The sequence below is a fragment of the Lepidochelys kempii genome, chromosome 13 (genome assembly GCF_965140265.1).
Source record: "Lepidochelys kempii isolate rLepKem1 chromosome 13, rLepKem1.hap2, whole genome shotgun sequence".
Lineage (NCBI taxonomy): Eukaryota > Metazoa > Chordata > Testudines > Cheloniidae > Lepidochelys > Lepidochelys kempii.
In genome coordinates, this window is record NC_133268.1 from 4,026,173 (window position 1) to 4,052,227 (window position 26,055).

Sequence of the window (26,055 nt, forward strand, 5' to 3'; positions counted from 1 at the left end):
GCATACCTGATCTAGACTGACCTGCGTACCACAGGCCAGAGAACTTCACCCATTGATTCTTGTATGGAGCCCAACAACTTGTGGTTGAACTAAAACATCTACTTCTTCTCAGACCCTCTTCCAGGCTCGATGATCTGAATTAAAAAAAAAATAAATTAAAAGGCAGTTTTTTCCCCTATGTTCTTAGCACTGCCTGGAAGCATGAGTCTAATCTCTCCCCACGCAGCTCACCTTCAAACTTCAAGACTTTGCATCTGCTTTTGCATAACCTCCCCCACTGTCTCACTTCTTTCTCTCTCTCTCCTGAACACCCATCAGCCCTGCTTCGAGAGCAGAATTCTATGCAAACTCTCTCACTCAAGGGGCATTTGCTTTAAGAAATAAACTAAATCCACTTGTCCTCAGGATTTTATATTCTGACTGTCAGAGCTGTACCCTTCCTCCCATAATGTAGCCCATGTCTGAAATCTTACAGCTAATGAGAAACACGCACTATTCTTGCAGTGGTATTCTGGGGACTTTTCAGACTTAGTTACTGATTAATCATGGCCATGCATGTATCCAGTCCACTTCACCCCAAAGCACTTCACATACAGACATGACTGTCAAAATGTAGCCATCTCTGGGGTGCAGCCAGTGAATGCATCCATATGGAGGAGAGTTTTTATTTATATTTTATTTTTTTTTACTAAAGATCCCATCTGCCTTTAATTTCCAATCTCTTTCTGGCTTCAGACAGTCCTAGTCGTAAGTAAATTACTTGCAGGGTAGGGCTCATGAGAGAGGGGGAGTCTGAATGAGCAGGGTGCTGTGTTTAGGGATGCTGAAATGGCTGAGTGCCCTGAACTGTGAGTTCTTCCGGGGCGGGGCGGGAGAGAGAAAAGGGCTTTCCCACCATGGAAGTGCTGCCATCTCTGGTGTGAACTACAGTAAGTTCAGCAGTACCCAGCATCACTAAGAAATAGTAAAGGGAGATGCTGAATTTATTGACCCTGCAGGGGGATTGTGATTGCTAAAGCTGGAATGCTGCCAGTCCAGGGTGTGTCCTTTTGGATTTTATATGGCCACCAATGATCAGGACTTTGTGTTTTTTAAGTCTCAGCTGAAAGAGGGTTATCCTCAGCAGCGCAGCACCTTCTGCCGCTGGTTCAATACCACCTATAATTGAAGAGTACCTCCTACTGAGTCACCCACACTGTTTCTTCTGGAGTGTGCAGGTGGGTCGCCCCTCCTAATACTGAACCAGGCATATGCTGCTTAGCGTGAGATGCCTATTGGGAAACCACTGGCTGTTGTATATCATTTTAGTTTAGTATATTTGATTAAAATGGTCTCTAGTTTATTTTTGGGTGAGATTGATCTCTGAGTAGGCTCTGTATATAGCTGTATCCCTTTGCCCCAACCAGTAACTGAGCTGGGCTCTAAACAGCTATCACAAGTAATGGGTATCTTCCTAGGCTTGTTCTGTTTAGCCAGAGATGTGTGATGGAGCTCCACCATGCAGTCTTTTCCCTCCCCCACCAAGCTCCCTGCAGCTGCAACACCACCATCCAACTGCTCATCAATCCAATCGGTAGCATTGCACAATTCTGTGGTCAAACTATTAATCCTGTTCCAACACCCTGCTCTGATTGGAGAGGAGAATCTGGCCAATGGTCTGTACATCTGCTCGGTGAACGTGGGGCACTGGAAACATTAGCCCAGAGCCCTGGCTGTTGGGACTCTTGATGCTATGCTTGTGTTTTCCCAACAGAACTCTAGAGAGGTCATAAATCCCTTCCTAGGCCTCTCCCATCCTCCTTGCTGTTGGCTGAGGCGATGGTGGAAAGAGATGCTCTTGGTGCTAAGGAGGCTTGAATAGAATCTCCCCACCCAAGGGTTCTGAGGTGCTACCTAGGCATTAGTATCCAGGCCTTGTCGTGTGGAAACCCACTGATGAAGGGCGGGGGGGGAGTCACATGAATGGGGGCTACCATGATCCCGGGAGCTGGGTTGTAACATTTCTCATAACCTGATGGCACAGATTTGAGCTGGCTCTTGTATATTAATCAGATCAGATTCCCAGTTGGCTTCCCCAGGAGGGCAGCTCCGTGCTTACATACAAGGATAACAGGCCGCAGGTGAAAACACTAGAGAGAACAGAAAGGTCTACTAGTGTCCCACACAAGGAACACTTGGATTATAGTAGCTGCAGTGTCTTCATGCTGTTCCAGCATCCACTGGCCACCCCTGCCCAGAACCCCTGGATTCCTGAGAGGGAGCCTGCGATGGACTGATAGGAGCTGGGACCAGGGGGTTGGTAATGGGATCGAGATGGGGGTTGTGGGGGATGAGTACATCAGATGGCAGTGCCGTAAAGCTTCCCAGCGCTCTCCTTTCTCCCTATGGGTGCCTAGCCAGCCGCTGCCATCCGTGTATGTCCAGCTCCCGGTTGGAGAGCACCAGACCGATGACACCCTGGAGGTGGGAAGCTCACAGTGCTGTGGGAGGGACAGGATGGCAGGCAGCAGCAAACTCTGTGTGCACTTGGCAGCGGTCTGGCAAACGTTGGGGATTGGGAAACCGGAGCAACCCTGTTAAATATTAACCCAGGAGCAGAAAATGCTGCACTGTTCATCACGCGGATTCAGGCTGGGGAGAGCCCTGGCCTGTGCTGGAGCCCCAAAACTATCCCTGTCCTGTTTGCTTTGCTCTCCTCTAGCCCACTGCCCCCATCAGCCAGTTTGCCATGCCCATCTCCTCTGTCCTTCCTTTCCCTGAATGTCTTTCTCCCCTGCTCTGGCCTGGCCTCCCTAACATCACAGCTGCCTCCTAGGAGTGGCATGTGCTCCTGCAGTCCAGGGCACAGCACTGCTGGCTAGCTGCCCCTCTAGCCATGCCCCGGCGTGCTTTGCTGCAGGGGGCAATGAGAAGGGGAGGGGACCCTTGGCTGCCTGCTCATGGCCTCTGGGAGGAGGAGCTGCCGGGGAAGCCTTGCCCTCTGTCTGCAGCCCTGGTTCTGAGTGCCGAGTGAGGGTACCAGCGGGGGCCAGTGTGACTGTTGCTGGATTCAGTTCAGCTTTGCGATCTTGCTTCCCAAAAAATCCAGCAAGGCAGATTCAGGCCCCTGAGCGAAGGCCCTCTTGTTTTCTTGTCTTGGCCTGACACGCAGTAAAAGATTTTCGTTTTTTTCGTTTGTCTTGCTGGCTCTTTGTTCCTCCTCTCTTTCCCCCCGCCTCCTCCTCCCCCCAGCCTCTGGTTTATTTAAAGACAGGAAGAAACCATTTTAAAGTGGCTCTTTAGGAGAAGCTGCCCATCTCTCTTGCTGTTTTTGCTGCCACAATTGGCTGGCCTGGCACTGTGCCATCCAGTCACCACGGCGCCCCCCAGTAAAGCAGTCCCCCACCTGGGGGAATGATTCATTGACCACCATGTTCGTTTAAACTCCTAGTGGTCATTGGTGCAAGGAGAGGAGGGGTGTGTGCCTGGTGGGAGGGGGCTGAAGAATGGTGACTTCTCTCATTCCTCCCCTTTCCCCCTGTTTTATGCCTTTTGTGTGTCAGGCAGAATGCCTCTGCCCCCCCGGGGCTCCAGCGTACCCGTCCGACTTCCTGCAGCAGGAGGACAAAACGGTGTTGCTCCCTGCGCAAAGTCAGATTGCCAGACGCGGGCTCTGGGGCCAGTGGCAGGCTGAGGAGGGACAGGTGTGCAAATGTAAGGCCAAGGTAGTGATTGCACAATCAAGGCCGTCTCTGGCTGGGAAAGCCGATCTCCGCTTCACCGCCAGAAGTTGGAGCTGATACCGGCACTGTGGGAGGGAGGTGGGACGCTGCTGGCTTTCTGTGCCATGTAGGTTACCCAATAGTCTGGGCCATGCAGCAGCCAGCGTTGAACGTTTATATTTGTGCTCAGGGTTTGAGGGAGTGGGTGGGGTGGGTTTGGTGAAGCCTAGAAGGCTCATTGAGTTTCGCTGCCTCTTGCATGCCAGGGCCCCGCTCTCAGCACTGTGACTCTAAACCCAGGACGACCCAGAGGCTGGTAGCGGCCCTGGAAGTGTTGGGTTGAAACGCTGCTGGTTCAATGAATTCTGTGCTCCCCATCTACTCTTTCTTGGTGGCAGCAAGTGGCCGAATCCACTGGAGATAGCGGAGGTGGAGTAGCGGAATGACGCAAGTCTTGTGGGGAGACAAGAACGCCCTGACTGTCTAGGCCATGTTAACCCGTGGCACAGGGAAGGCAATAGCCAGCCAGGCAGTTACCACTTGAATGCCAAGGATATCAAAGCTTAGCAGGTGGTCACAGGGATCCAACATGTGGGACATCACAATTCCAGCGGCTTTGCCTCCTAGGCAGTCCCTAGAGATCCATCCGGACCATCTTGGCGAGCATCTGACCAACTCCATTCCCTACCAGTGCAGGGCCTGAGCCATTAGTGCACCTCCATCCCGCCTGTGGCCCATGATCGTTTTGTTTCTGGGGGGGGATGTTGCACTCTAGCCTATTCCTGGTTATTGGGCTCAGTGCAGGGCCCTGTGGTGTGCAGGAGGTCAGCCTCGATGATCAGGTGGTCCCTGCTGCCCTTAATTCTGACCCTAAATGCCCATTCAGGGCCCTCTTTGTACGCTAGGACGCCGATGTTCTGGTGTAAGCCTCGTGCGTGTATCTGGAACAGAAGTGGCTTCTGGTGATAGTGGGGGGCTGTGAAAACCTGGTTTAATTGTGTCAGGCACCAGGGTACTCAGGGAATGCTCTCTCCCTTGGAGTTGAAGGCTAGGAAATCTAAGTAGCTGAAGATAAGGGCAAGGTTGATCCTGGTGGTGGTTTGTTCTGGTGAGCCGTGCTCCAGCACGTCACTGGTGAGTACCAAAGACAGTTGCTCCGTTGTAGGGAAGCCACACCTTGAAGCCGTTGTAGTTACACCCCAGGGATCAATCGAGCCTGGAGCTCCTTGCTGGAATTCAGAAGGAGTCTACAGGGTGAGGGGGACGCTGGGAGCTGAGTGAGGGAATGCACCATTTGGCACAGAAAAAGCTACCCAAGAAATTCTGGACCCCCACATGTGCTATAAATACACCAGTCTGGCTGATTCCTGCTCTTGGAGTGGGTTTGCAGGACATTAATGACTGGGAGACATGGGGAGGGTGCTCTGTGGTGTTCGGGGTTTTTTTTTTGTGTTTGTGTTTCCCCAAGCTGCTTTCCCCCCAGAGGGCCCTGGGAAGCGGGCAGTGGCATGGGGGGTCCTGGGAGACACTGTTGGCTAAGCACTGAAAAGGTAACCTGCAGCACTCAGCCGGGCGGCGTAGGCTTGGCGCTCTCCTGGAGCGCAGGAACGAGCCAGCATCTCTATACACAGGTCGGGTAGGCAGAGTGCGTCCACGGGAGTGTGCTGGACTATGGATCCTACCCAGCTCTGCCAAAGGAGTCCGACCCCTTCGTAGGCAGAGCTCTGGTGTAGAGAGAGCAGGTGATGGCCGTAAGCCGGGCAGGCTGGCAGGCTTGAGAGCAATCGGGCCCCTGGCGGGGAGGGAACCCCACTTGCTGAGTGGTGTCAGAGCTGCAGGGTGGCCTCCTGGGCTGACGAATGGCGGGGAAGGAAGGCGCTGACCAGCAGGAGGCGCCATCTCCAGCAGAAAGCTTTAGAGAGTGTGATTTAATTTTCGTTTTATTTTTGGGGAATTTCATGGTTTTGTTTTAGTCATTAAAATGTTGCTTTATTTCTTTTACGCTAATAAAATACCTCCAGTACTCGTCTCTGTCTATAGATTCTGTACCATATTATTGATTAGGCTTTATTCCTTGCCTTGAGACACTCACCAGTTCCCACCACAGTTAGGCATTCCAAAACAACCTGGACAGCTCCTTAGGGTTCCCCCCTTGAAATGTACCCAGTACTGCAGCCCTCATCTAACCTCCACTTCTCCATTGCCACTCAGTAACACAAACCCTATGGATTGTCCCAGTCCCTGCTGCTTCCTTCTTTAACCTCCCTTCCCCCCGCCCCCCCCCCCCCCATAGCTCCAGGGACTCCTCCCTGGATGCCCCATTTCCCCCATCTATATTCCCCTTCCCCTCCGCCCCCTTGAGTCCCCCCTCCACTTGCCCATCTCTCCTGGGGGGAGAGAGGTCCTGGCAGGGTGGGGGTCATTGGGTGGGGGAGGCCATGGGGTGGGTTTTCCAGGGCAAGGCTGCCCTGCAGCTCCTGTCCCACTGGGCTGGGCCCAGCTTGGTTGTGACCTCTGGCGCCTAGAGCGAGGAGCCAGCCCTAGCCCCGTGGGAAGGGGGACGCCGCTGCAGGGTGAGTGCTTTGTTTTGCCGTATGTTGTGTTCTGTCGCGTGTGCCATGTACACAGGGTCTGTGCGTGACATTTCCACCCCTCGACAAGCAAAGGCCAGAGCTCTCTAGCTGCTCTGTCGCCCCGTGATGCCACTTCTGGCTTTCGGCAGGTGATGCCCGGCAGAGGTTGCTGGCTTGCACTCGGCATGTATGGACCAGAGTCCACGACCCACCCTTGTTGCAGGAGCTCGGCAGCCCCTGCCAGCCTCCCGTCGCTCTCTGGGCTGAGAACCCCTTGTCCCTTTGCAGAGAGCCAGGCCCTCGGGCGGCAGGGTAGACTCGCCAAGCCAGTGCTGGGCTGCCAGTCAATATGGCGGGGGGAGGGGAGGAGTGTGACCCAGCACCAGGGCTCCTCCTATTCATCATGGCTCTGTCACTGGCTCAGTGTGTCTCGGGGGGGCTAGTCTCTTAACCACTCCGTGCCTTAGTTTCCCCAGCTAGAGGGGTAGAAGGATGGTTGCCTGCCTAAGCTGAGGAGGGGAGTTGTGAGGATAATTCGCTGGCTGGCAGAGCATTGTCCTGCACAGAGGAGAACCAGGTGTTTTAAGTGACCCCAGAGGGGGAGCGACTCCCCCCTTACAGCCTCTCCCAAGATGCTGCTTCCCTGCCCTCCGTGAACATGCAGAACCAAAAGCCCTTGCTCCCTTCCGCAGCCGGGAGCCTCTCTTCCCGGCTCTGCTCATTCGGCATGGCCAGCCCCCGCCCGTGGTTTTCTCGGTTAGACATTGACCCAGATAAAGCACTTGGCAGTCAGAGGCCCTGTGCGCAACCCTTCTCTCCTCCCCCCGACTCCCCCAGCTCTGGGCTGCTGCCTGGGTCTGGTGGATCATGTGATGCAGACTGGGGAGGCGGGGGAAGAGGATGAATCATGCTGGCTTTTAAAGGGACTGTAGCTTCTGAGGTGTGTGGGTGGTGGGGGCAGGCTGGTGCTGGGGATTTCTACTAAGGGGGTCTCTCGCCCTGCAGTGTACAGCTGCCTGTGATACCCCTCTTTGCATTAGGGCTCATTTCTTTTCCTTTCCCTTCCTTCCACTGTTGACCTGCCTATGACTGAGAAACGTGCTTTGCTCGCTGCCGGACCCACTGGCTGCTCTAGATCTTTGGTTTCCCTGTCCTGCACCCTAAGGCTGCCGCTCTGCTAGGTGGTGGGGGCCTGCCCAAGGTATCGTCCAGGTGCTCTTCGCCCTCTGGGGCACGTCCGCTCCTGCTGGCCCAGGAGCGAGGGGCTGGATGCCCAAACCTGTGGCTTGCCCCTGCCACACGGCAGCTGGTCACGCCACAAGGCTGGCCTGCAACCTACGGTGCGCTTTGCTGTTCTGCGCTATCCAGCGATCTACACCCTTCCTTAGAGGGGTGAGCAATTACGCCTTGTCCTCCTGCTGCCGCGCTCCTCTCAGGCTTGGGGAGAGGCTCCCGCAGCTTGTCTCCCAGCCGGGGAGCGTGCCCAGTGTAACACGCTGCTTGGCTCGCAAGTGTTGGAGGATGCAGCGTTGAGGGGGGCGACAGCCTGTCCTGTTCATTGGAAGCTGTTGACTGCAGGAATCCAGTTGACTTGGGACTCTTCTTTCGTCCCTTTGGTTTTATGTTAATGGCTTAGGGATGGTCTGTCCCTCCTGTACGTGTGCACGTGTAAAGGCCAGTGTCTGTGCCCAGGTGCAGAGCACGCCACGGCAGCGGCCTTGGTTTTGCTGCCCAGGGCAGGTTTAGAGCCAGCTCATGATTACCAGGGTGGATACGGTGCTGAGAGCAGCCCTGCCCCAGGGGCGACCACTCTGGAGCACTGTGCTTGGGGTAGGCCACGTGGAGGGAATGAGCCACGCCTTCAGCAGGATGGAGGGGCGTCGGACAGAGGGTTGGGTGGGAGCCCCCCTGCCCAAAGTGGCTCTTCTGGGTATGATACGATCCAGCCTGCGCGGCCGGCGTGGCTTGAAAAGACCTGAAGCGGAATGACCATGGCAGTCACTGTCTTGCCCCTGTCCCCTGCATGTCGCTAGTAGGAGCCACACAAGCCCGGATTGGAAGTGGGAATCCTATGCGGTGTAAAAGTGCCTTTGCCCTCTAGGTGGCTGGTTCAGCCAGCAGTAACTGGAGATGGTTGCCAGGTGCTCGGCGCGCAGCGGTCCATGGTATTGGGAGGGGCCTGCAGACGGGTGTCTGCCCTGATGGGGTGTCTCAGTAGGCTTCTTGGTGGACTGAACGTTGGTTTGTTGCGCCCTGGGACTGGGACCTGATGTCAGGGTGGTGTGTGGGCATCTGCTTGCCCCGCTGCTGCGGGGTAGCTCTGGGGCACTTGGCGGGGTTATGGCCAGAGAATTTCTAAGCTGGATCTAACCGCTGTGTTCTCCGTTTTTCTGTCTTGCAGAAAGCTATCGGGCAAGGCGGGGATAGATGAGGTCATGGCAGCCGCAGTTCTCACCAGCCTGTCCACTAGCCCTCTAGTGCTTGGCAACCCGCCTGGCACCCTCAGCCCAGGTACTGATGGGATGCTGAGCCCCGAGATGGGCAAGGCGGAATTGCTAGTGGGGGTGTCGGGCCACGTGCTGCTCTCTGTTACGCCTCTGTAAATCCTGTATGATGTAGGGAATTCCTCCAGAGCCAGGAGCGGAATTCAGGCCCCCGAGTCCACTTGTAGGAGCATAGGAACTGGCAGACTGGGTCAGCCCTGAGGTCCATCTAGCCCTGTGTCCCAGTGCTGGTGGCTGTCAGGGACAGATGCTTCAGAGGAAGGCGTAAGAACCCTGCCACAGCAGATAGGCGATAATCTGCACCCCTCCATGAAATCCCATCCTCGTCTCCAATAGAGATTGGTTTAATAATGGGAGGCAGCATGTCCTAGGGCTAGAGCACTGGACTCAGGAGACACACATTCTATTCCTGGCTCAGCCACTGGCCTGCCGGGGGACCTTGGGCAAGTCACTGCCCTCCCCCTGCCTCAGTTTCCCCATTTATTAAATGGAGATACCGATAATGGCCTCTTTGTCAAGGACTCTGAGATCTGCTGATGAGGGGCCCTGGCGGCACTACCGCTAGAGGCAGTGTTCCCAGCTAGCGCTCTGGGACACCCCCTCTATCACCACACCACACGCAACAAAGGACCTGGAGGGCGGGGGGGCGGGCGGTGTTGAGGCCTGTATGGTTTGAGGTTCCCATCCAGCGTGGCAGCCCCTGCTGTACAAAGCCCACTGCTGCAGGAGTTGTGCCGGGGGAGAAACCTGCCCTGATGGCGCATGAGAGCTCAGGCTGGGCACGGCGCTTGCCGCCTGGGGGGTTCACCCGGATGCCCCCCTGGGCTGGCTCTGCCTGTGGGATTCCCAGAGCTTCGCTCAGCAGGTGCCTTATCTGCCAGAGCACTGGAAGGGGCTGACGTCTGCGTGTCCTGGGGCTGACCCCTGTGACCAGTGGGTGACTGAATTCCTCTTCTTCTCTTGCCCGCCCCCCCCCGCAGCAGAGCCCAGCTGCGAGGCCTGGAAGGAGGGTCCTGCCATGTCCTCCAGCTACAGCAGCAGTAGCAACAACAGCGGGGACTGGAGCTGGGACCCGCCGAGCGACCGCTCCACCCCTTCCACCCCGTCGCCACCGCTCTCCACCGACGTGGCCAAGAGCTTCCTGCCGGCCCCCCAGCTGGACGACGGCAGCGAGGAGACCGAAGCGACCCACTTCCTCTTCGGGGACCCCATTCCCAGGAAGAGGAAGGTGCGGAGGATGGGAGCTGGAACGATGGGGCGGCAGGGCCGGTCCAAAAGCAGCGCAGTGAGGAAGGTGGTTGGGGGGGGGGGGGGGGAAGAGTCCCGGGGGTCCGGCAGAGCAGTGGTCCCCAAACTTTTCACGGTCTGCGCCCCACCCCAGGAAACAGGCTGGGAGTAGGGCCGCAGCTCAAGGGAGGGGTGGGAGGGCATGGACAGGGGTAAGGGGGACCGAGGCTGGGGGCCGTCCCTGGGGGTGGGGCCGGAGCAGTGCTGGGGGCGAAGCGGACTCATCAAAATGACGAGAAAGGGGCCTCTCTGCAGGCAGGAGAAAAAGACTTGTCTCCTCCCCCAAATAATCAACTTGCTCCCCCTCTGCTCCTCGTCCACACGCCCTCCCTGCCAGGCTGGAGAGGAGAGCTGGGCATTGTGCTGTGCCTTCAAGGCTGACGGTACTCGCTTTTCGGGACGGGCTTGGGGAGCGGGTTGCAGGGCCGAGGGGCGCTCCCGGTGGGGGCTGAATTACAGTAACAGTGAGGGGCCTCTGACTCTCCAGCCAGGCCTGAACTTCAGAGTCCAGTGCCCCGCATGGCACGCGGGTGTGAACAGGAAGCCCGAGGAGTTTGAGCTGCGTCCCTGCAGCGCGCAGGGCTTTCCCCACTGCAGAATGGTCTGCAGCCCCTCTTCTAGCACTAGTGATTAATTTATGCCAGCTCAGAGCCCCCCGGCACCTCTCGGCCTGGCAGTTCAGAGCCTCCCGGCACCTCTGGGCCCATGTTACAGTTGGGGGAGCAGTTCAGGAGCTCACCCAAGTCAGAGGGACGTGGTGACGCGGGCAAGTCTCACTCTTCCCTGCTCCAACCACTGGACCATGTTCCCTCCCCACGCACACTCAGCCCAGCCTGTGGGATTAAGAGCCTTGGCCCCCTTTCCAGGTGGAGATCTGAGCCCCATGGAGTGGGGCTGCCTGGGCCCGAGTGGGAGCTGTGGGCCTCATTCATTCTCTTTCTCATTCTCTCTCTCCCCTCCCCAAGAACTCCACCAAGGTGATGTTCAAGTGCTTGTGGAAAAGCTGTGGCAAGGTTCTGAGCAGCTCCTCGGGGATGCAGAAGCACATCCGAACCGTCCACCTCGGGTAGGCGTGAGGGTGCGCTGGGTCCTGCAGTGCTCTGGGTGGTACTAGGCAGCCTGCGCTGTAGGAGGAGGGCCGGGAAGGAAGGAATTACGTCCTACGGGCAGGGCAGGCTCTGCCAAAGCTCCTCCCCCAATTTTTTCCCCCACATCTCTTGCGGCCGTGTTTGGTTGCTTCCAGGTTACTTCTCCCTTCCTTGCCTCCCCGTGCTCCTGCCTTTACGTCTGCCATTCAGGAAGCCTCTCATTACAGCCTCCTGTCTTGGAGTCCATCCACTCCATCGCTTCCCTTAACCAGCCCAAGAGATCACTGAGCAATCCCCTCCCAGCCCCTATCGGTGGGATGAGCCAGGCGTGGAATCCCTCTTGCTCCCTTGCTGGCCCTCCAGGGTTGTTGGATAGGATGGGTGTGCCGCAGCGAGCAGGGTCCTTGTTGTATGCAGGCCATAGGTGGTCCCAGTTGTGGGTTTTTGGGGTGATGGGAATGATTGGAGTCGGTGGTTTCTGGTTCTGCTTCTCTAGAAGGTCCAGTTCGTGTTTTCTCTCTTTCCGTCTTCTCCATGGCCAGTTTTTTTAGTACCAAGACTCTCTCGTGTTCTTTCTTTTTCTGCAACCTGCAGTCTAAAAAATTCCAACTTCGCAGTAGCTTCACTGCGTGCACTCGTTTTCCATCCTTATTTCCCTTTCCCGAAATAGGCAAACAGAAAATAACAAACCGGTAGCCTCCTCCTGACTGTTCTTAGCACCCACACTTAAAGCCTCACTTAAAATCTTTACACCAGTGTATGAAGTGCAAATCTTGCTCAGCACAACAAGCTGTGTATTTCACCCTGCTCGCTGCGCCACTGTGACGGGATCCCTGGGGTGCAGCCTGGGACCACTGTGCCCCCTTAGCTCTCTCCAGCCTGGGCTGTCTCTCTCAATGCCTTGCTAGTGACCAGCAGCAAACCGCTCCAGGTGCTGTGATCACTCAGCACAATCGCATGTGGAATGCTCTCAGGCGGTAGGGAGGACCCTTGGCCTTGCCCCCGTGGCTGGGTCAGGGCTGGAAATGTCTCCAGCGCCTGACTCCGTTTTCCCTGTGCAGCAGGAAAGCCGACCTGGATCAGAGTGACGGCGAGGAGGACTTTTACTACACGGAGCTGGACGTCAACGTGGACTCCCTGACGGATGGACTGTCCAGCCTGACCCCTGTGTCACCCACTTCTTCGGTGCCCCCGGCCTTCCCTGTCCTGGAGGTGCAGCGAACCCCGCCGGTGCTGGTGAAGCCTGAGGACTCCGTGGAGTCTCCTCTGAGTCATTCAGCTCCAACGAGCCTGTGCCACGTCCACACCGACCACGCCTATCAGGTGGGCCATGTGGAAAAGCAGGTGAGACTGCATTGGTGGGGAAGGAGGACACAAATGGTGGAGTAATGCATGCTGGGACATGTGGGCTCCTCAGTCCCTGAGCTAAAACCATACCAGGCTCAGCCCAGTGCAAATCCATTGACGTCTCCCACATCCGCCCTGACGAGTGTCCCTAGAACAGGGTGCATCTTTGCTGCCCTGGCCATGCTGCAGCCTCAGACTGTGCAGCAAATGTTTTCAAACAAGGCTCCCAGATGGTGCTTGTGGAAGAGGCAGTGGCTGGGGTATAGGAGGTGCCTTTGGAGCATGGCCCTCGCCATGTCGGGAGGGAAATGCTGCCGCGAGCCTGTGGAACTCACCGCTGCAGGAGTCAGGTTTGCCTAGGGGGACAGTCTGGCCTCTGATCTTTGCTCGCATGACTGGCAGTGCTCCCAGAAGTGTGTGTGCTCGTTTTGTGTGAGTCAGGCAGTTGGAGCCAGGTTGCCTGATCTGGATGCACTGAGTGGGGGCCTGGACACTTCTGCAGGCGCAGCCAGGGGTGCGTGTGAAAACGGGGGTGAAGTCAGAGTCCAGCTTGAGGCCAGCTGAAGGTCTGGGAAATTTCAGGGAGGACAAAAGACGAGAGCAGCAGCTGCAGTTGCAGGATAGAAATGCTCCAGGGCTGTCATGCCTCGTGTTTTGGGGCAGAAATTCTCAACAGCTGGGCTTTGGGGATGGTCCCTCCTTGCCCACCCCGGGTGGTATTTGGGGGGCTTTCAAGTGTGTGGCATGGGCCAGTGGGAGGCAGTACACTGGAGTGAATGGGCAGCCCTTATGTTCGTACACACAGTGCGAAAGCCCCACGCAGACCTGGGAGCTGAACCATCCCGTGGCAGGAAGGTTCTGAGAGCGTATTTAATGCCAAAACCGTGCTGGACTTGGACTCCCTCTGCTCATCTCTCCTGACGACCCCACCCCCCCGTTCCGCTGGAGCGTTCTGATGAAGTGGTGGCCCTGACCAGCTGGGCAGACGACGCCTGCCAGATGGGCAGGTGGGGGCCCGGCAGGGGCTTGTTCGGATGCCTGTGACATTTCTCGGCACTGTTGCTCTCTGTCAGGCCTGTCCAGAGCTCTGCCCCGTCTGGGCAATGCAGGCATAGTGTTAGCCGGAGCTGGGCCCCACGCCGGGGAGGTCTCACCGGGCTTTGCTGCCACTTTGGGGCGACGGGAGCCAGCTCCCTCCCCAGCTCTCCTGGCCACCCCCCCGTCCTCGTGCCCAGATGCGTCTCATCCTCTCCTGGTTACATTTGTGGCTTTCAGGCGATGGCTCCCATCAGCATCTCAGCTGCTTCGAAAATCCTGCCTGGCGGGATGGGCTTCAGCATCTCCTGGCAGCCGCCCCCAGCGCCACAGTCACCAGTTGTTTTTAAAGGGTCCCCGGTGAGTAACCAGACAGTCCCCCCACCCTCTGTGTTGGCTGGCAGGAGAGAGGCAGCTGGAGTCCTAGAATGGCCCATATTGGTACCTCAATGGGACGTATGACTGTGCTAAAACAGCCCAGATCATTCCCCAAACCCGTCCCGTCTACGGGTTCCTGTCCCTGAGGTGCCAAGCACAATACGCTCTCTGAGAGGAGGGATGCTCCAAGTCCATCAGAAGAGGGAAAGGAGGGAGGCACAGAGCAATTTCCTGGCTAGAATTCAGCAGAGACAGTGGAAGTGCGTGTGCCATGCAGGCTGGCGTCTGATCTGGAATGCCGTGCGCTGCAGGGGTTTGCATCGGTCTTGTCTCCGTTTTGAAAAACAAACTCTGTTTCATGACAAGCCTGTGGCCTTTGACAGGATGTTTTTGGCTCGAACCTGGGCTGGTTTTGCAGGAAATTGGGACCTGGTTGCATTTAGAGCAGAGACTCCAGCTGCCACTGGAGCAAGCTTCTGCCTTTCAGGGTGTGGTGTGAAAAGTGGAAAACTTTGGGCTGTGAAATAGTCCCTGGTAGAAAAGTTCCCTGTTTTCCTAGATCTTCAGTTATCATGTTTGGGCTTGCCTGGTGCCTCCTGCCTAGGGACTGCAGAACACTTCACACACACGTGCTAAGCTGCCTGAGCCCCATTTGAGGTCGAGTGGTGTTTTCTTTTTACGTATGGGGAAACTGAGGCACAGAGGCACCGTGAGTTTCACAAGCTCGCACAGTCTGTGGCAGAACTAGAATCATAGAATATCAAGGTTGGAAGGGACCTCAGGAGGTCATCTAGTCTAACCCCCTGCTCAAAGCAGGACCAATCCCCATTTTTTGCCCCAGATCCCTAAATGGCCCCCTCAAGGATTGAACTCACAACCCTGGGTTTAGCTCTAATCACTAGGCCACGAAACAGGTGGTGGCAATTTTCACCTAACCACAAGAGGGGAACTGGTCTTCTTTTCCAGACCCTTGAGGCAGAGCCAGGTTCCCCCACCCCAAGCATTAACTCTTCTCTGGCTCTGGCTCACTCTTCGCGTTCTCTTCAGCGGCTGTTTCCGCTTGGCAGGACACAAGTAGGTTGTGAGACCTGCAGAACCAGGGGAGCTGCAGCATCAGCCATAGGCTGAAATGGACAGTCACTGCTTCCATCTAGCCCTGTGAGGCCTCCTCGGCCATGCCAGGTGGAAGGGCATAGGGTGCATTCTGGTGCCTGCCACCCAGATCTCGGCTCCCAGGTCTCAGCGTGGGGACCGTGGGCTGAAGACTCCTTGTCCTCCCATTGGCTAGTATCTCCAGAGGGCAGATCCCAGCGGGTGCAGGTCTGTGCCGCTGCCCGGCAGCGGCCTGTCTGCTCTCGCCCCCATGCTCGCTCTGCCTTGGCGGGGTCGTGGGTGCTAGGCCCGTGAGTGCTGGCTGGGACAGGAGGGTCTCACAGTGGTCTGTGTTGTCCCCAGGGCTGCCTGACGGCGCTCCGCCCCGTTGGCGTGGGAGAGAAGCGGCCGCAGATCCCTCACCCGCCCATCACCGCAGCGCCCCCCTCTGTGCCAAAGCTGGCTGCGGGCACCAGGTAGGTTGGGGCGGTGCTAACAGCCCATTCCTGCCCGACCACAGCCCGACTCGATCCTCCTGGGGCTGGAACCTTGGGCTTTAGGGAGAAGTTGTCCCTGATGCATAGACACCTCAGCCATCCCCTCCAGCCATGCTGCCAGCCTGGGAAGGAGCCAGGCTCAGGGGCAGCTGGACACTTCAGGTGCGTGAGCATTTAATCTCATAGGTGGAGAGAAAAGGCCACCTGGGGCTGCTCTGGGAGCCAGATCCCTCCCCAGCTCCATTAGCTGCCTGTCTCCCCATTCTTCGCAGGCCAGGAGGGGAGGGGAGGGAGTCCCTGGGGGCCCAGGTACAGGGACCCATGTCTCGAGTGTGGCTGTGTGCTGCCCGGGGAGGCAGGCCAGCGGTGCTCCGGCCCGGTCCCGGGGCGAGGAGTGCTCTTGGCAGCTCAAGGGATCGTGACACCAGGTTAATGTGCGGCTTGTGCCGTGAGCGTGCCCAGCGAAGGCGTCTCTGGGACAGGGGAGGCAGGGGGCATGTGAGGACGAGCCACCAGCTGGGCAAGGCCTTGGATAGTCGTCTCACCCCACTGAATGGATACCACGTTCCGAGGCCTGGTGTCTAACCGTGTCCTCGCCCCTTTCACCTGCCGCACAACTTAGCGGGGGGAACCGCGTGTCAGGGCAGGACCGTGCCAGTTAACTGCTTCGAAAGATGCAGAAACTCCCTGTGCTGGGAGCCCGTGGGCTCTTGCTAACGCTCCATAATCAGTCCTACCCCGTCAGGTCTCAGGGAGCCCGGCCACGCCTCTCCCGGCCAGAGGCCTTGGCTCCGCTGGTACAGCAGCGCCCCGGGAGTGCAGCGGCCTCTGTCCCCGCTGAGCCCTGTCTCCTGCGCTGAGGGTGCTGCTCGCGCTCCCTTCTCCGAGGCAGAGCCCCGCTCTGACGGGCCCATCTGCTCTTCTCCCCTAGGAAGCCCCGTGGCGAGGCCAAGAAGTGCCGCAAGGTGTACGGGATGGAGAACCGGGACATGTGGTGCACAGCCTGCCGGTGGAAGAAAGCTTGTCAGAGGTTCGTCGACTGAACGCCTTCTGCCCCCCGCGCCTGGCCCTGCTGCCCGGGCCCCTCTGGCTCCACTGGAACCTCCCAGCTCTGGAAAGTCAGCATCAACGCTTCCTTCTTGCACGTTTTGCACTTCAGGTGCCTTTGAGCCCCGACCCCACCTCCGGGCCCCCAGGGACTCAGCTGCGGCTAGCCGGAAACTGCCTCGGACTCAGGAAAAAGGAGAGCCCCTTGGCCTGCAATTGCTCTGAGGAATTGTAGGGCGGTGATTCTAGGCATGGGGGGGGGAAGGAAGGGGCTGTCCTTGAAAAGGAAAAACTCATTCCCCCTCCTCCACCCCCATTGGTGCGACACGGCTCCCTACACCATCTTACATCCGGTTCCCTCCAGGATCGGGCCCCTGAGAGCCATTCGTCTGGCGCTGTATTTTTGTTTTTTGCGGCGCCTCGTCCTGTCTCCTCCCCGCCAGCGTCGTGCTCTTGTCTCTTGGAAGCTTTACACTTTACGCACACGTACACACGGAGCTTTTCTGATCACTCTCTTTTGGAAATAAGCTATTTTCTCTTCCTTCACTACGTTCCTCTCCCCTCCCTCCCGCTGTCTGACTGCCGTCAGGGATCCGGCCAAGCCAGGGATGTCTGTGCGCTGGGATCCAGCAGTGGGAGGCCAGTATCAACCGCCAGCTCCGTCTCATGCAGTGGGAAAGGAGGGGAGCGGACCTGGTACTGTGCTTGCACAGGAAGCCGCGAGCTCCTTTCCCTTTTGGTTTTTGCTTTGGAATCTCACCGACCACAGTTTGCCACCGAAATGGACTTCAGACCAAGAAAAGGACCCAACCCGGCCTGCCGGTGCAGCCCACTGGGATGTGACGAGGTTCCGAGCAGCCGTTTTCTACCCTTCTTTTTTATCTCTTGGTTTTAAAGTGCTACGTCCGATCTGCGTCCTGACTCTGGTGGGCTAAAACACCCAGCGTCCCTGGGGCAAGGGGGGACGGTGCTGTTTGTTATCTCCTCCAGGGAATTCTCGATTTTGGGAGGGCAGAGGGGGAGGGAGATGGACTCAGCAACAGATGCCTCAACTGTTTGAAAACGCGTGTGTGGTCAGATCTGTGAGCTCTGTGTCCGGGATGGACACGGGGTGGGGGGAAAGCGGCGGTGGGGGTAACAGTGCCGAAGAATAAGCTGTGCCTGGAAAATGCGGCATCTCTTGGTCGTTCTTTTCCGTGTGGAAAATGTGGCTCGCTACCTGCCCCTCCCCCAGCTGCACCTGTTCTGTCGCCTCTCTGTGGGTGGAGCCCGGCTCCCTGGGTGCAGAGGGCAGAGACGGGGGACATGCGTCCACCCAGGATGAGGGATTCAAGTGTTTTGTTGTTTTTTTTTGTTTTTTTTTATAAAGGAGAAAAAAAAACCCCGCTCCCGTGGCAACGAGAGCGCCCGGAAGTGCCTGCGTCAACGCGCCCATTTGCACTAAGCCAAACTGCACAAAGAGTTTTCTTTATTCTTTTCTTTGTGTGTGTGGTTTTTTTTTTAATAAAATATATTAAAGGTCGTGTTTTAAATATTCCCTCCCTGGGCACGAGAGAGAGAGAGATGGAGAAAACCCTCATCTCCTTGCTTTCCAAAAGCTCGTCTCTAGATTTGTGTCTGTAGGGACTATATTTCCCAGAATCCTTTCTCTCTCCCATCACCCCCCCATCCCTTTGAACACCCTGTTTATAAGCAAGCAGCACTGGTTGCTGGGAAATGTAGTTTTCCCTTTGTGCATTTTTTGTGCGTCCTGCAGTCTTGACTGCAACAACCCGGGTAACGTCCATTGGAATTTGCCTGGATCGTTAATGTCTGAGATAATCTCACCCCCCCACCCCAAAATCCATTTGCTGGATGCAAAGACACGAGTCCCTGTGTGCGTACGCGTGTGTGTGCGTGTGTTTACGAAGCCGTATTTTGTAAGATTGTTTTTTCAATGTTTGTAGCCTGGCTCAATTCTATGTAAGTTGTTGTTGGGTTTTTTGTAAACAAAACCAATTGTCTGTGCACCAAGTGGCCCAACTAAGGCGGATTTGAATGGAAAAAGCTCCCTATTATGAATGTATAATGAATGCTCCTCTGCTGCCTTTTGTGCCTGAGCAGTACGGTCCATGCCAGGGGGAATACTCCGGTTATGGTCCTCGGCAGGGTGCTTCGGCAGGTGTCTAATTTAAGTACGTAAGTGGCACTAAGGAGATCACTGAAATCCCACGTATGCCCACAGTGTAGGTGGGACTTGGGTGGTGTCCAAACAGCCACTCTTGCTTAAACGTGTGCACCTGCAGAGACTTGTTGTACAGCCCGGGGAGGCAGGTTTTCCCGCTTCTCTTCCTAGTGTGGCCACGCACTTGGGCTGTGACTCAGGCTGGCGGAGTGATAATCGCAAGGACAAGGCTTTTGAGAGTAACCCGCAATTTTTGGGCATCTGACCGGAGCTGCCTTCCTGGGCCCTGATTTTCAGCACTGAAAACCCAGGCCCCTCTTGAGGTAGCTCACGTTGGGCCCCTGGCCTTTCTAGGCTTTGAATAATTTTCATAATGCGCTCTCTCCTGGTATTTGAATGAGAAATGATTTGACAGTTTCCCTTTGGGCACAATCCATATTGCCTCGCCAGGGCAGGTGATGAGGGCTTTTTCACACTCATGACACAGGTTATATTCTCCCTTTTGAATACCCCCACACGCCCCATCTGTCCATCCCCCCCGTCCCCCTTTTCCCCCCTCCTCTTGTAAGTTGATCATGGCCACTAGCCCTTGGTGCTAGGATGTGGGTGAATCATTGACCGATTAAATTGTGGGAACTTTGTGTAATTTTCAAAAACGTTTGCTCTCCCCTCCCCTGCCCCCAGGCTTGCTCTGTGCTCTTGGCTGGTCTCTGCGCTTTCCGCCCTGCTGTGGAACTGGGCCAGTGCCACGTGCCAGGCATGAATTGGGTCATTCATGGTGGCACTGAGGGCCCCGGGGCAAAGGCCCTGCCGAAACACCAAGCATCTCGAGGTCTCTTGGAACAGACTGAAGTGAAGGGACTTTGCCACCTTCTGCCTGGGACTGCGATGCCTGGAGACTGCTCTGTCGCCCAGGGCACCGCCTCCCTTCTGTGCAGTGCGAGGCCTGTCCCTGCGTCGGACTGGGCTTTCAAAGCTGCCAGCCGCAGGCCTGCTTCAGCAGGTTGATTGTTTCTAGCGAGGTGAGGGCTTGGCCTGGCATAGTGCTGGGCTGGGAATGGGCCTTTTGTAACCAGGGAGGATGGTCTGATGGGGGGCACTGTTCCGGGTTGTTTTCCTGCCACACCCACGGACTTGCTGCATGGCTTTAGGCAATTAACATGGGGCTTGATCCTACTGCATCTGTTTCAGTGGGAGCAGGATACAGTGCACCTCACCCCTGTGTAAAACAAGGATAATGCTGGCCTACCTCCAGGGTAACACGAGACTTAATTCACAGGTGGGTGTATGGTGCTTGAAGACTTGGCTAGGAGTGGTGGCAGGCCGTGTGTGTTTGTAACTAAGGTGGGGGAAAGGGAGCCTGGGCCAGGTGTGTATTGGTGTGAATGCCCCTGGGTGGGGGGGAGCTCCTGAATTTGAAAGGTACTGGGAGTCAGGGCCGTAGTTTGGGAGTGTTAGTTTCATGTATCTGGCTGGGAAGTGACCCTAAGCCTGTCTCCATGGAGGAACTCTAGGATCTGGGGTGTAGAAATCACCTGCAGAAACCTGCCCTGTTTAGGTGTGTTTAAAACCAACAGGCCCCACCCCACCCCCAAGCAGTAATATAGCTCTGATTAGTCCTAAACACAGGAAGAAAACAGTGGTGGGAGAGTTGTGGGGTGGGAGTACCTAGCCCAATGATTCCTGGCCTGCTGTCGGTGTGGAGGGGTGACTGTGGGCAGGGGGTGAGCTGTAGGAATTCCTAGCCTGGTGATGCTACAGTACCCACGTGATCTAACTGTTTTTTGGGTTTTCAGTTTATTTTTAAGTAAAAACCAATAATCCTGAGAATTTTTTAAAGCATTTTAATGGTTCTCTGAACGTTAGGTGGTATTTTCCCATGGTTGAAAAACGTTGCCGAAAACTCGGTTGGAAGTTTTGCCCGTTCTGCTGTCCAACAGAGGAGAGGGCTGGGAAAGCCCAATTTCAGAATTGCCGCCATCTTTTACTGCCCCTGAAGACTTCCCCAAGATGGCCGGAGAGACTTCAATGTCTGCAGCTCTCTGCTGGTTGCTCAGCTGTTGCTGTCCATGGTTCTTTTCAGACTGCTCATAGCAGTTTGGTCCAGTTGTTCTTGATCTCCTGACTCAGACCATGTGGAGAGGGGGCAGTAGCTCATAGAGGTAGCGTTATGGTGGCTTTGTAGCGGGGCCTCTGACTAGCCATGGGCCTACGCTGGATCCTTCCAGGGGAGAGGGGTTGAGATGCAAACCCCAGATCTAGCTGGTGCCCTCTGTATTTCTCAGCCGATCGGGGGTCGTGCAGGATCATAGGAATCTCCCGCCACTTCTAGCATTTCAAAGCCCTTCTGAGAATTCAGCAGGGTCAAACCTTCCCCTAATTTATCCCCAGCTGGAACGCCTGGCCAGGTGCCTCCTTGGCCAGCTCCGATGCTCAGACTCAGAGCAAGGTGATGTGGGGCTTGATGCCGCGGGCCCCATTCTGTGGGGCAGTGAGAGCCCCCCCTCTTGGCGCTGTGGGGGGCAGTATCCCAGCACAGTTCTATAGAACGGAGCTCAGCCACCCGCGCTTTAGGACGCATCGTTCTGAGCTCTGCTGTTCTGGGCTATTTTCCTCCTAAAGCCTTTTTCCTCCCTCTCAAGCTCCAGGGGTCCATATTCGCCCCTTGCTCCACCATTACTGAGCTTCCCAGCCACTCAGAGCTACGGGATCCTGCATAACCCGCTGTCTCTGGGGGAGCACCAAGGGGAGGCTGGAGGGTCGCATGTCCCAGGCTTCTCTCAGGGTAGAACACAGCATGGCATAGCGAGGACCTGCCAGCACTAACCCTTGTCCACTGCCAGGGGCACGGGTTTGAAGCTGGCGCTGGTCTGTAGTCACCAGAAGTCTCTGAGGGCTGGCCAGTGGCCTGGGACCCAAGTCTGGTTCCTGTTGGTTGGTGTCCCATAGAGTCAGAGGGTTAGAAGGGACTGCAGGGTCTAACCCTCTGCAAATGCTGGCAGCTTCCCCCGTGGTCAGGGCCCGAACAAGCATGGAAACGGTGCCCCCACCCTCAGGGTTGAGCTCTGTTGTGGGGGAGGGGTGGAGTGTGAAGGGATGTGCCCTACCTGTGGTGTGCCAATTCTGAGGGTAAATCAGGGAGTTCGGGGCCTGGGGCTGGCCCTGCTCACTAGCACACAACTCACTTTCTTAAGAAAGCAAATTTGCACTGTGATTTCCCCAGGCAAATGATCGGGGGAGGGGAGGGGTGCACCCCTTGCAGCCATGGGCAAAGCGGAGAAGCGTAATCCCAGGGAAGGGGCTGCCCAAACAGCAGGGTCGGTCCTGCTGGCACCACTAGGCCTGTTGCGTTAATGACCATTTCATTGCTTTCTTCAGCATGTTAATCCCCTTTTGCTGTAAGATTTCCCCACGAATTCCCAGGACTTCCTCTTGTAGGTCTCAGTTCCTGCTTTCCCAGCCCGGTGGCAGCAGGGTGGGATCCCAGCAGTGCCCTGGGTGACAGCTCTGCACCTGAGGATTTCTCCCGGCTGGGGTCCAGGGGAGCTTGTCTGGGCCTCGGGCTGGTTCTGGTGGGATTGCAGTCCGAGTGCGTGGCAGGTCTCAGCGATATGACAATCCTACATCCCCAGATGCTGGCTGGCGGCTCAGAAGCAGCAGACTCCATCTCCGCTGGTGTCTTTTAAAGGTCCAACGGGCGCGTCCACTGGACGCTGGGAATAGTATTTCAGGAGAAGTGGCAGGAACGTTGCCCAAAGCGAATGTACTGAGCATGGGAACGGCCTGCAGGGGGCAGGTCGGCCCCGGCCGGAGGGAGCGGGGTCATCCCATGGCTGCTGATGGTGCTCCTAAGCTGTAAAGCAGAGAAGAGTCTCTTCCCTGCCGAGTGGGAAAACCCCTCTGGTTTGCTGTGCAGGGGGCTGAGCCCGTGGTTTCCCTGGCTCCTTGCATGCAGCCTGTGATGGGATCAAGTGGCGATGGGGCCCTGCTGGCAGGGCCATGGGTGCGATGGGGGTTTGGGCTGTGAGACGCAGCTGGCTGGAATTGCTCTCGGCTCCAGGTTGTTGCAGCACCAGTGGGGTCCCTGCACTGGGAGGGTTGGTGCAGGTGGCTGCCCAAGGAATCCTGGTGGCCTTTTTCCTTTCTCTGGCTGCACTTGATACAGACGAGCTGCACTTGATACAGACAAGTTGCTGCTCCTTCATGGTTTTGAACGGCTTTGGCTGGCAGTGCCTCCCTCACCCCAGAGATTGGCCACCAGCTCCCTGCCCTGCTGGGCCCCTTCACCAATTCTGGCCTCGCTGGTGCTGCTCACAGAGGTGTCGCCTCAGGCTTTGTGCAAAGGGGGAAGGTAACTGGTTGCAGTGAGTGGCGTGTGCATGCGTGTGGTCTAGTGCAATGGACACGTTCTTTGAGGATTAAAGCCAGGTGGACAGGGAATGCACAAGAGATATCTGGGTGGACCAAAGATGTGCTACGCCCTAGCCACACTCTGAACTCCCGCATGGCCTCCGTACAGGCAGTCACAATTCAGGGGAATTGAGCCACCCCCTCCCCAGAGGTGAATTTAGTTCTGACCTGTGAACCTGCTGGCCATCAGGCAATGAATGTAGCTTGTTTGTTTCCCTGGGCTGTGTGATGTTACCCATTTCTCTGACCTTGTGGGACTCTGACAGGTTCATGCACTAGGGATCTTTGTAGGTACTGATGCTTTCTGCAGCTGCACTGAAGCTGGGTTGGGATGAGGGTCCCTCTGCTTGGATTTCCTGTCCCTTGTCTGGCCTGCGCTGGTCCCTCTAGGAACCTGAGGTCCTGGCTAATAACACAAAGCTTGGGCAGGAACAGTTGTCGGACCAGCCCTTGTCGTCTACCCTGTCCACTGCTGATTACTGGTACTGAGCCTCTGCATTGCAAACTAGCCCCAGTGCCTTGGCAGAAAGCCGCTCTGCAGTGGAAGAATGCACCAGGGCCCGTGCATTAGCTGAGCCAGCACTTCCTCCCAAAGAGGGCAGAGTGTATTGCAAAGGGGGGGCGGGTGAGGCACCACGTGCCAGGGCCCCCGGTGCCCCACTGGTGAAGGGGAAGGTATGGTCATGCACTTTGTAGGAGCCCTGCAGCCTAGGCAGTCCTCCTGCACTCCTACCACCGGTGAGGCTCCTGCTCACGTCAATCAGGACCAGAGCTGGGGGACGTGCGCTAGGCTGGGCTCAGTTGGTGGGGAAGGCAGTAAGAGGCCATGCCATCTCTCCCGCAACTGCACAAACCGGCCCAGCTTGCTGGCTCCATGCAGACTGAGACGAAGAGGAAGCATGGCCTTTGGGGATCCCAGGCTAGGTCGGGGAAAAGTAACGAAGCCAAACAACGCTTTGAAAAGGAAAATCTATGTGTAAAAGGGTGTTTGTAAGTGGCAATTAAAAAACAAAACGGAACGAGTGGAACCGGCTTTGAATTACTTGGGCTAGAATGTACAAAACCCACCAGGGAATTGCACTCTGTGACCCGGGATTGTGGCTCTTCCTGGCAGGAGGGGTGCGGCTGGAGCGGGCACTGCTGGGGTTGCCCCTTTTTAAAATTTTCTTCCAGGATTTTGCAAGTGGAATTTGGGCCGATGCTATCTGTCACACGTGTGCTTCGCTCAGGCCCCTCTTGTGCCCGGAATCATGTGCCCATGGAAGGGAGGGTTTGTCAGACACACAAAAAAAATAAAAGATTTGTGTTTTTCAGTCGTTCCTCTCCGTCTCCTTTTGTGCCCGGCTCGGGGGGAGAGTTTGGGTGGGGCGGCTGGGCGGCAGCCCTGGCTGCTGGATCGTGGGGCTGCTGGGAGCTGGGTGTGTAATGACCCATTCCCAGTACTCACCAGCGGGGAATGGAACATGGGAGCTGGTGACTGCTCATGTGCTTGGAGTCAGGCATGTACACAAATCCTTTCCTGGAGCGGTGCCTAGGGGCTGCGGCCTCCACTCCTGCCACCGATGGAGTGACTCTGTCAACTTGCAGAGTCGTAAACGTGTGGCTGGAGCCGCCACCAGGGGCCACGTGATGCACTGAACCAGCTTGTTGCATTTGCCAGGCCTGGCTAGTGCAGTGTTTCTCAAGGCCGGGTCTGCAGGTCGGCGCCGGTCCTAGAGGTTTCCCTGACAGTTTAGGAAGGCAGCAAGCCAGGCCCTGGGATCGAAAGGGTTGAGAAACACGGAACGTAGTGCCTCTGGGGTAAACTGTACTTGCAGCCATGGCCCCTTGGGTGGTTCCAGCATCGTCCCCGCTTGCAGTCCCAAGGAAAACGGAGCATGGGGAATGGAACAAGTAGGGCTTGCTCCCTGAGCTGCAGGAGCTTCCATCCAGCCGTGGTAGGAGCCTGCACCTGGCTGTTGGACCAGTGCAGCCAGGCCCCCGGCAGACATGCAGCTGTTTAGTTTGAAAACTCAGCTTGCAGCTGGCTGCCCCACAGCGGAGAACCGGGAGCAGGTCCTGAGGAGAGCTCTGCCTGCGCGGCTAAAGCACGATGTGCCACGGACCACGCACTCCTGGTGTGGACACGGCTTACAGAACTGCCAGCGCGGCTTATTCCAAGGAACATGGTGCCAACCGCGCCATGCTGGGCTAGCTCTGTCTACGCTGCGGGCTGGTGCCGACAGCTCTGTCCATCACAAATCCCACCGTGGCCGGCCGGAGCTCTGCCAGCTCGTGCCCCTTGAGCTTGCTGCTCTATAACCCATCTTTTTCTACAGCTGCCACCACCTCTTCTGTCTTAATCAGGCCCTGACATGGGTGAGTTGTGGCCACGTTCTACCTGGGGCAGGATGGGGTTGCAGAAAGGCCCCATAAGCAAACCCACGGCTCTTCTGCATTGGGGCGCTGTCAAATTCTCAGTGCCAGGATTATCTCCTGGCTCAAACCGCCTTGTATCCCCACCTCTGTCAGGGTCCCCCAATCCCCTGCTTGTAACCATGGCGCTAGCTACCAAGGAGAAGGAACCCTGGCAAAGTCTCTGCATTGCTAGATACAGGTGAAACTGAGGAACTGGGACCAAGGAGGAGCAGCCAGTGCTGTGGGCCAGCTCCCCAGGGGCTCTCCCACAAGTGGGACCAGATTCTCAACTGCCCCCGCTGCCTGCCAGCCCCAGCGGTCCGGGGAGGAGCGCGGGTTGAAAACCGATGTAACTTAGTCAAAGGGAACTGCTGCCCCACCAGATACCAGGTTAGGGGTCTGCACAGGGGTCCCAGCAACAGGCGAGAGGGGCTTGTGCTAACTGATGCTGCGTAACAATGGCAGCCTGGCTCAGACTGGGACATGACGCTGCCCCTCAACCAGTGCCCCCACCACTTGGAGCCGTTCTCATCCC

General features: G+C 56.7%; 1 protein-coding gene across 1 annotated transcript in view; it reads left to right on the forward strand.

The window, feature by feature from the left end:
• The window catches only part of SLC2A4RG (SLC2A4 regulator), a 48,914-nt gene extending 24,478 nt beyond the window's left edge, over positions 1–24,436 (forward strand). The window contains exons 3-9 of the mRNA XM_073308910.1: positions 8,676–8,785; positions 9,759–10,006; positions 11,031–11,131; positions 12,215–12,497; positions 13,776–13,895; positions 15,369–15,481; positions 16,434–24,436. Of these exons, the coding sequence (XP_073165011.1) occupies positions 8,676–8,785; positions 9,759–10,006; positions 11,031–11,131; positions 12,215–12,497; positions 13,776–13,895; positions 15,369–15,481; positions 16,434–16,545 (1,087 nt within the window). The 3' untranslated portion in view covers positions 16,546–24,436. The remainder of the gene's footprint in view (positions 1–8,675; positions 8,786–9,758; positions 10,007–11,030; positions 11,132–12,214; positions 12,498–13,775; positions 13,896–15,368; positions 15,482–16,433) is intronic.
• Positions 24,437–26,055: the final 1,619 nt, after the last annotated feature.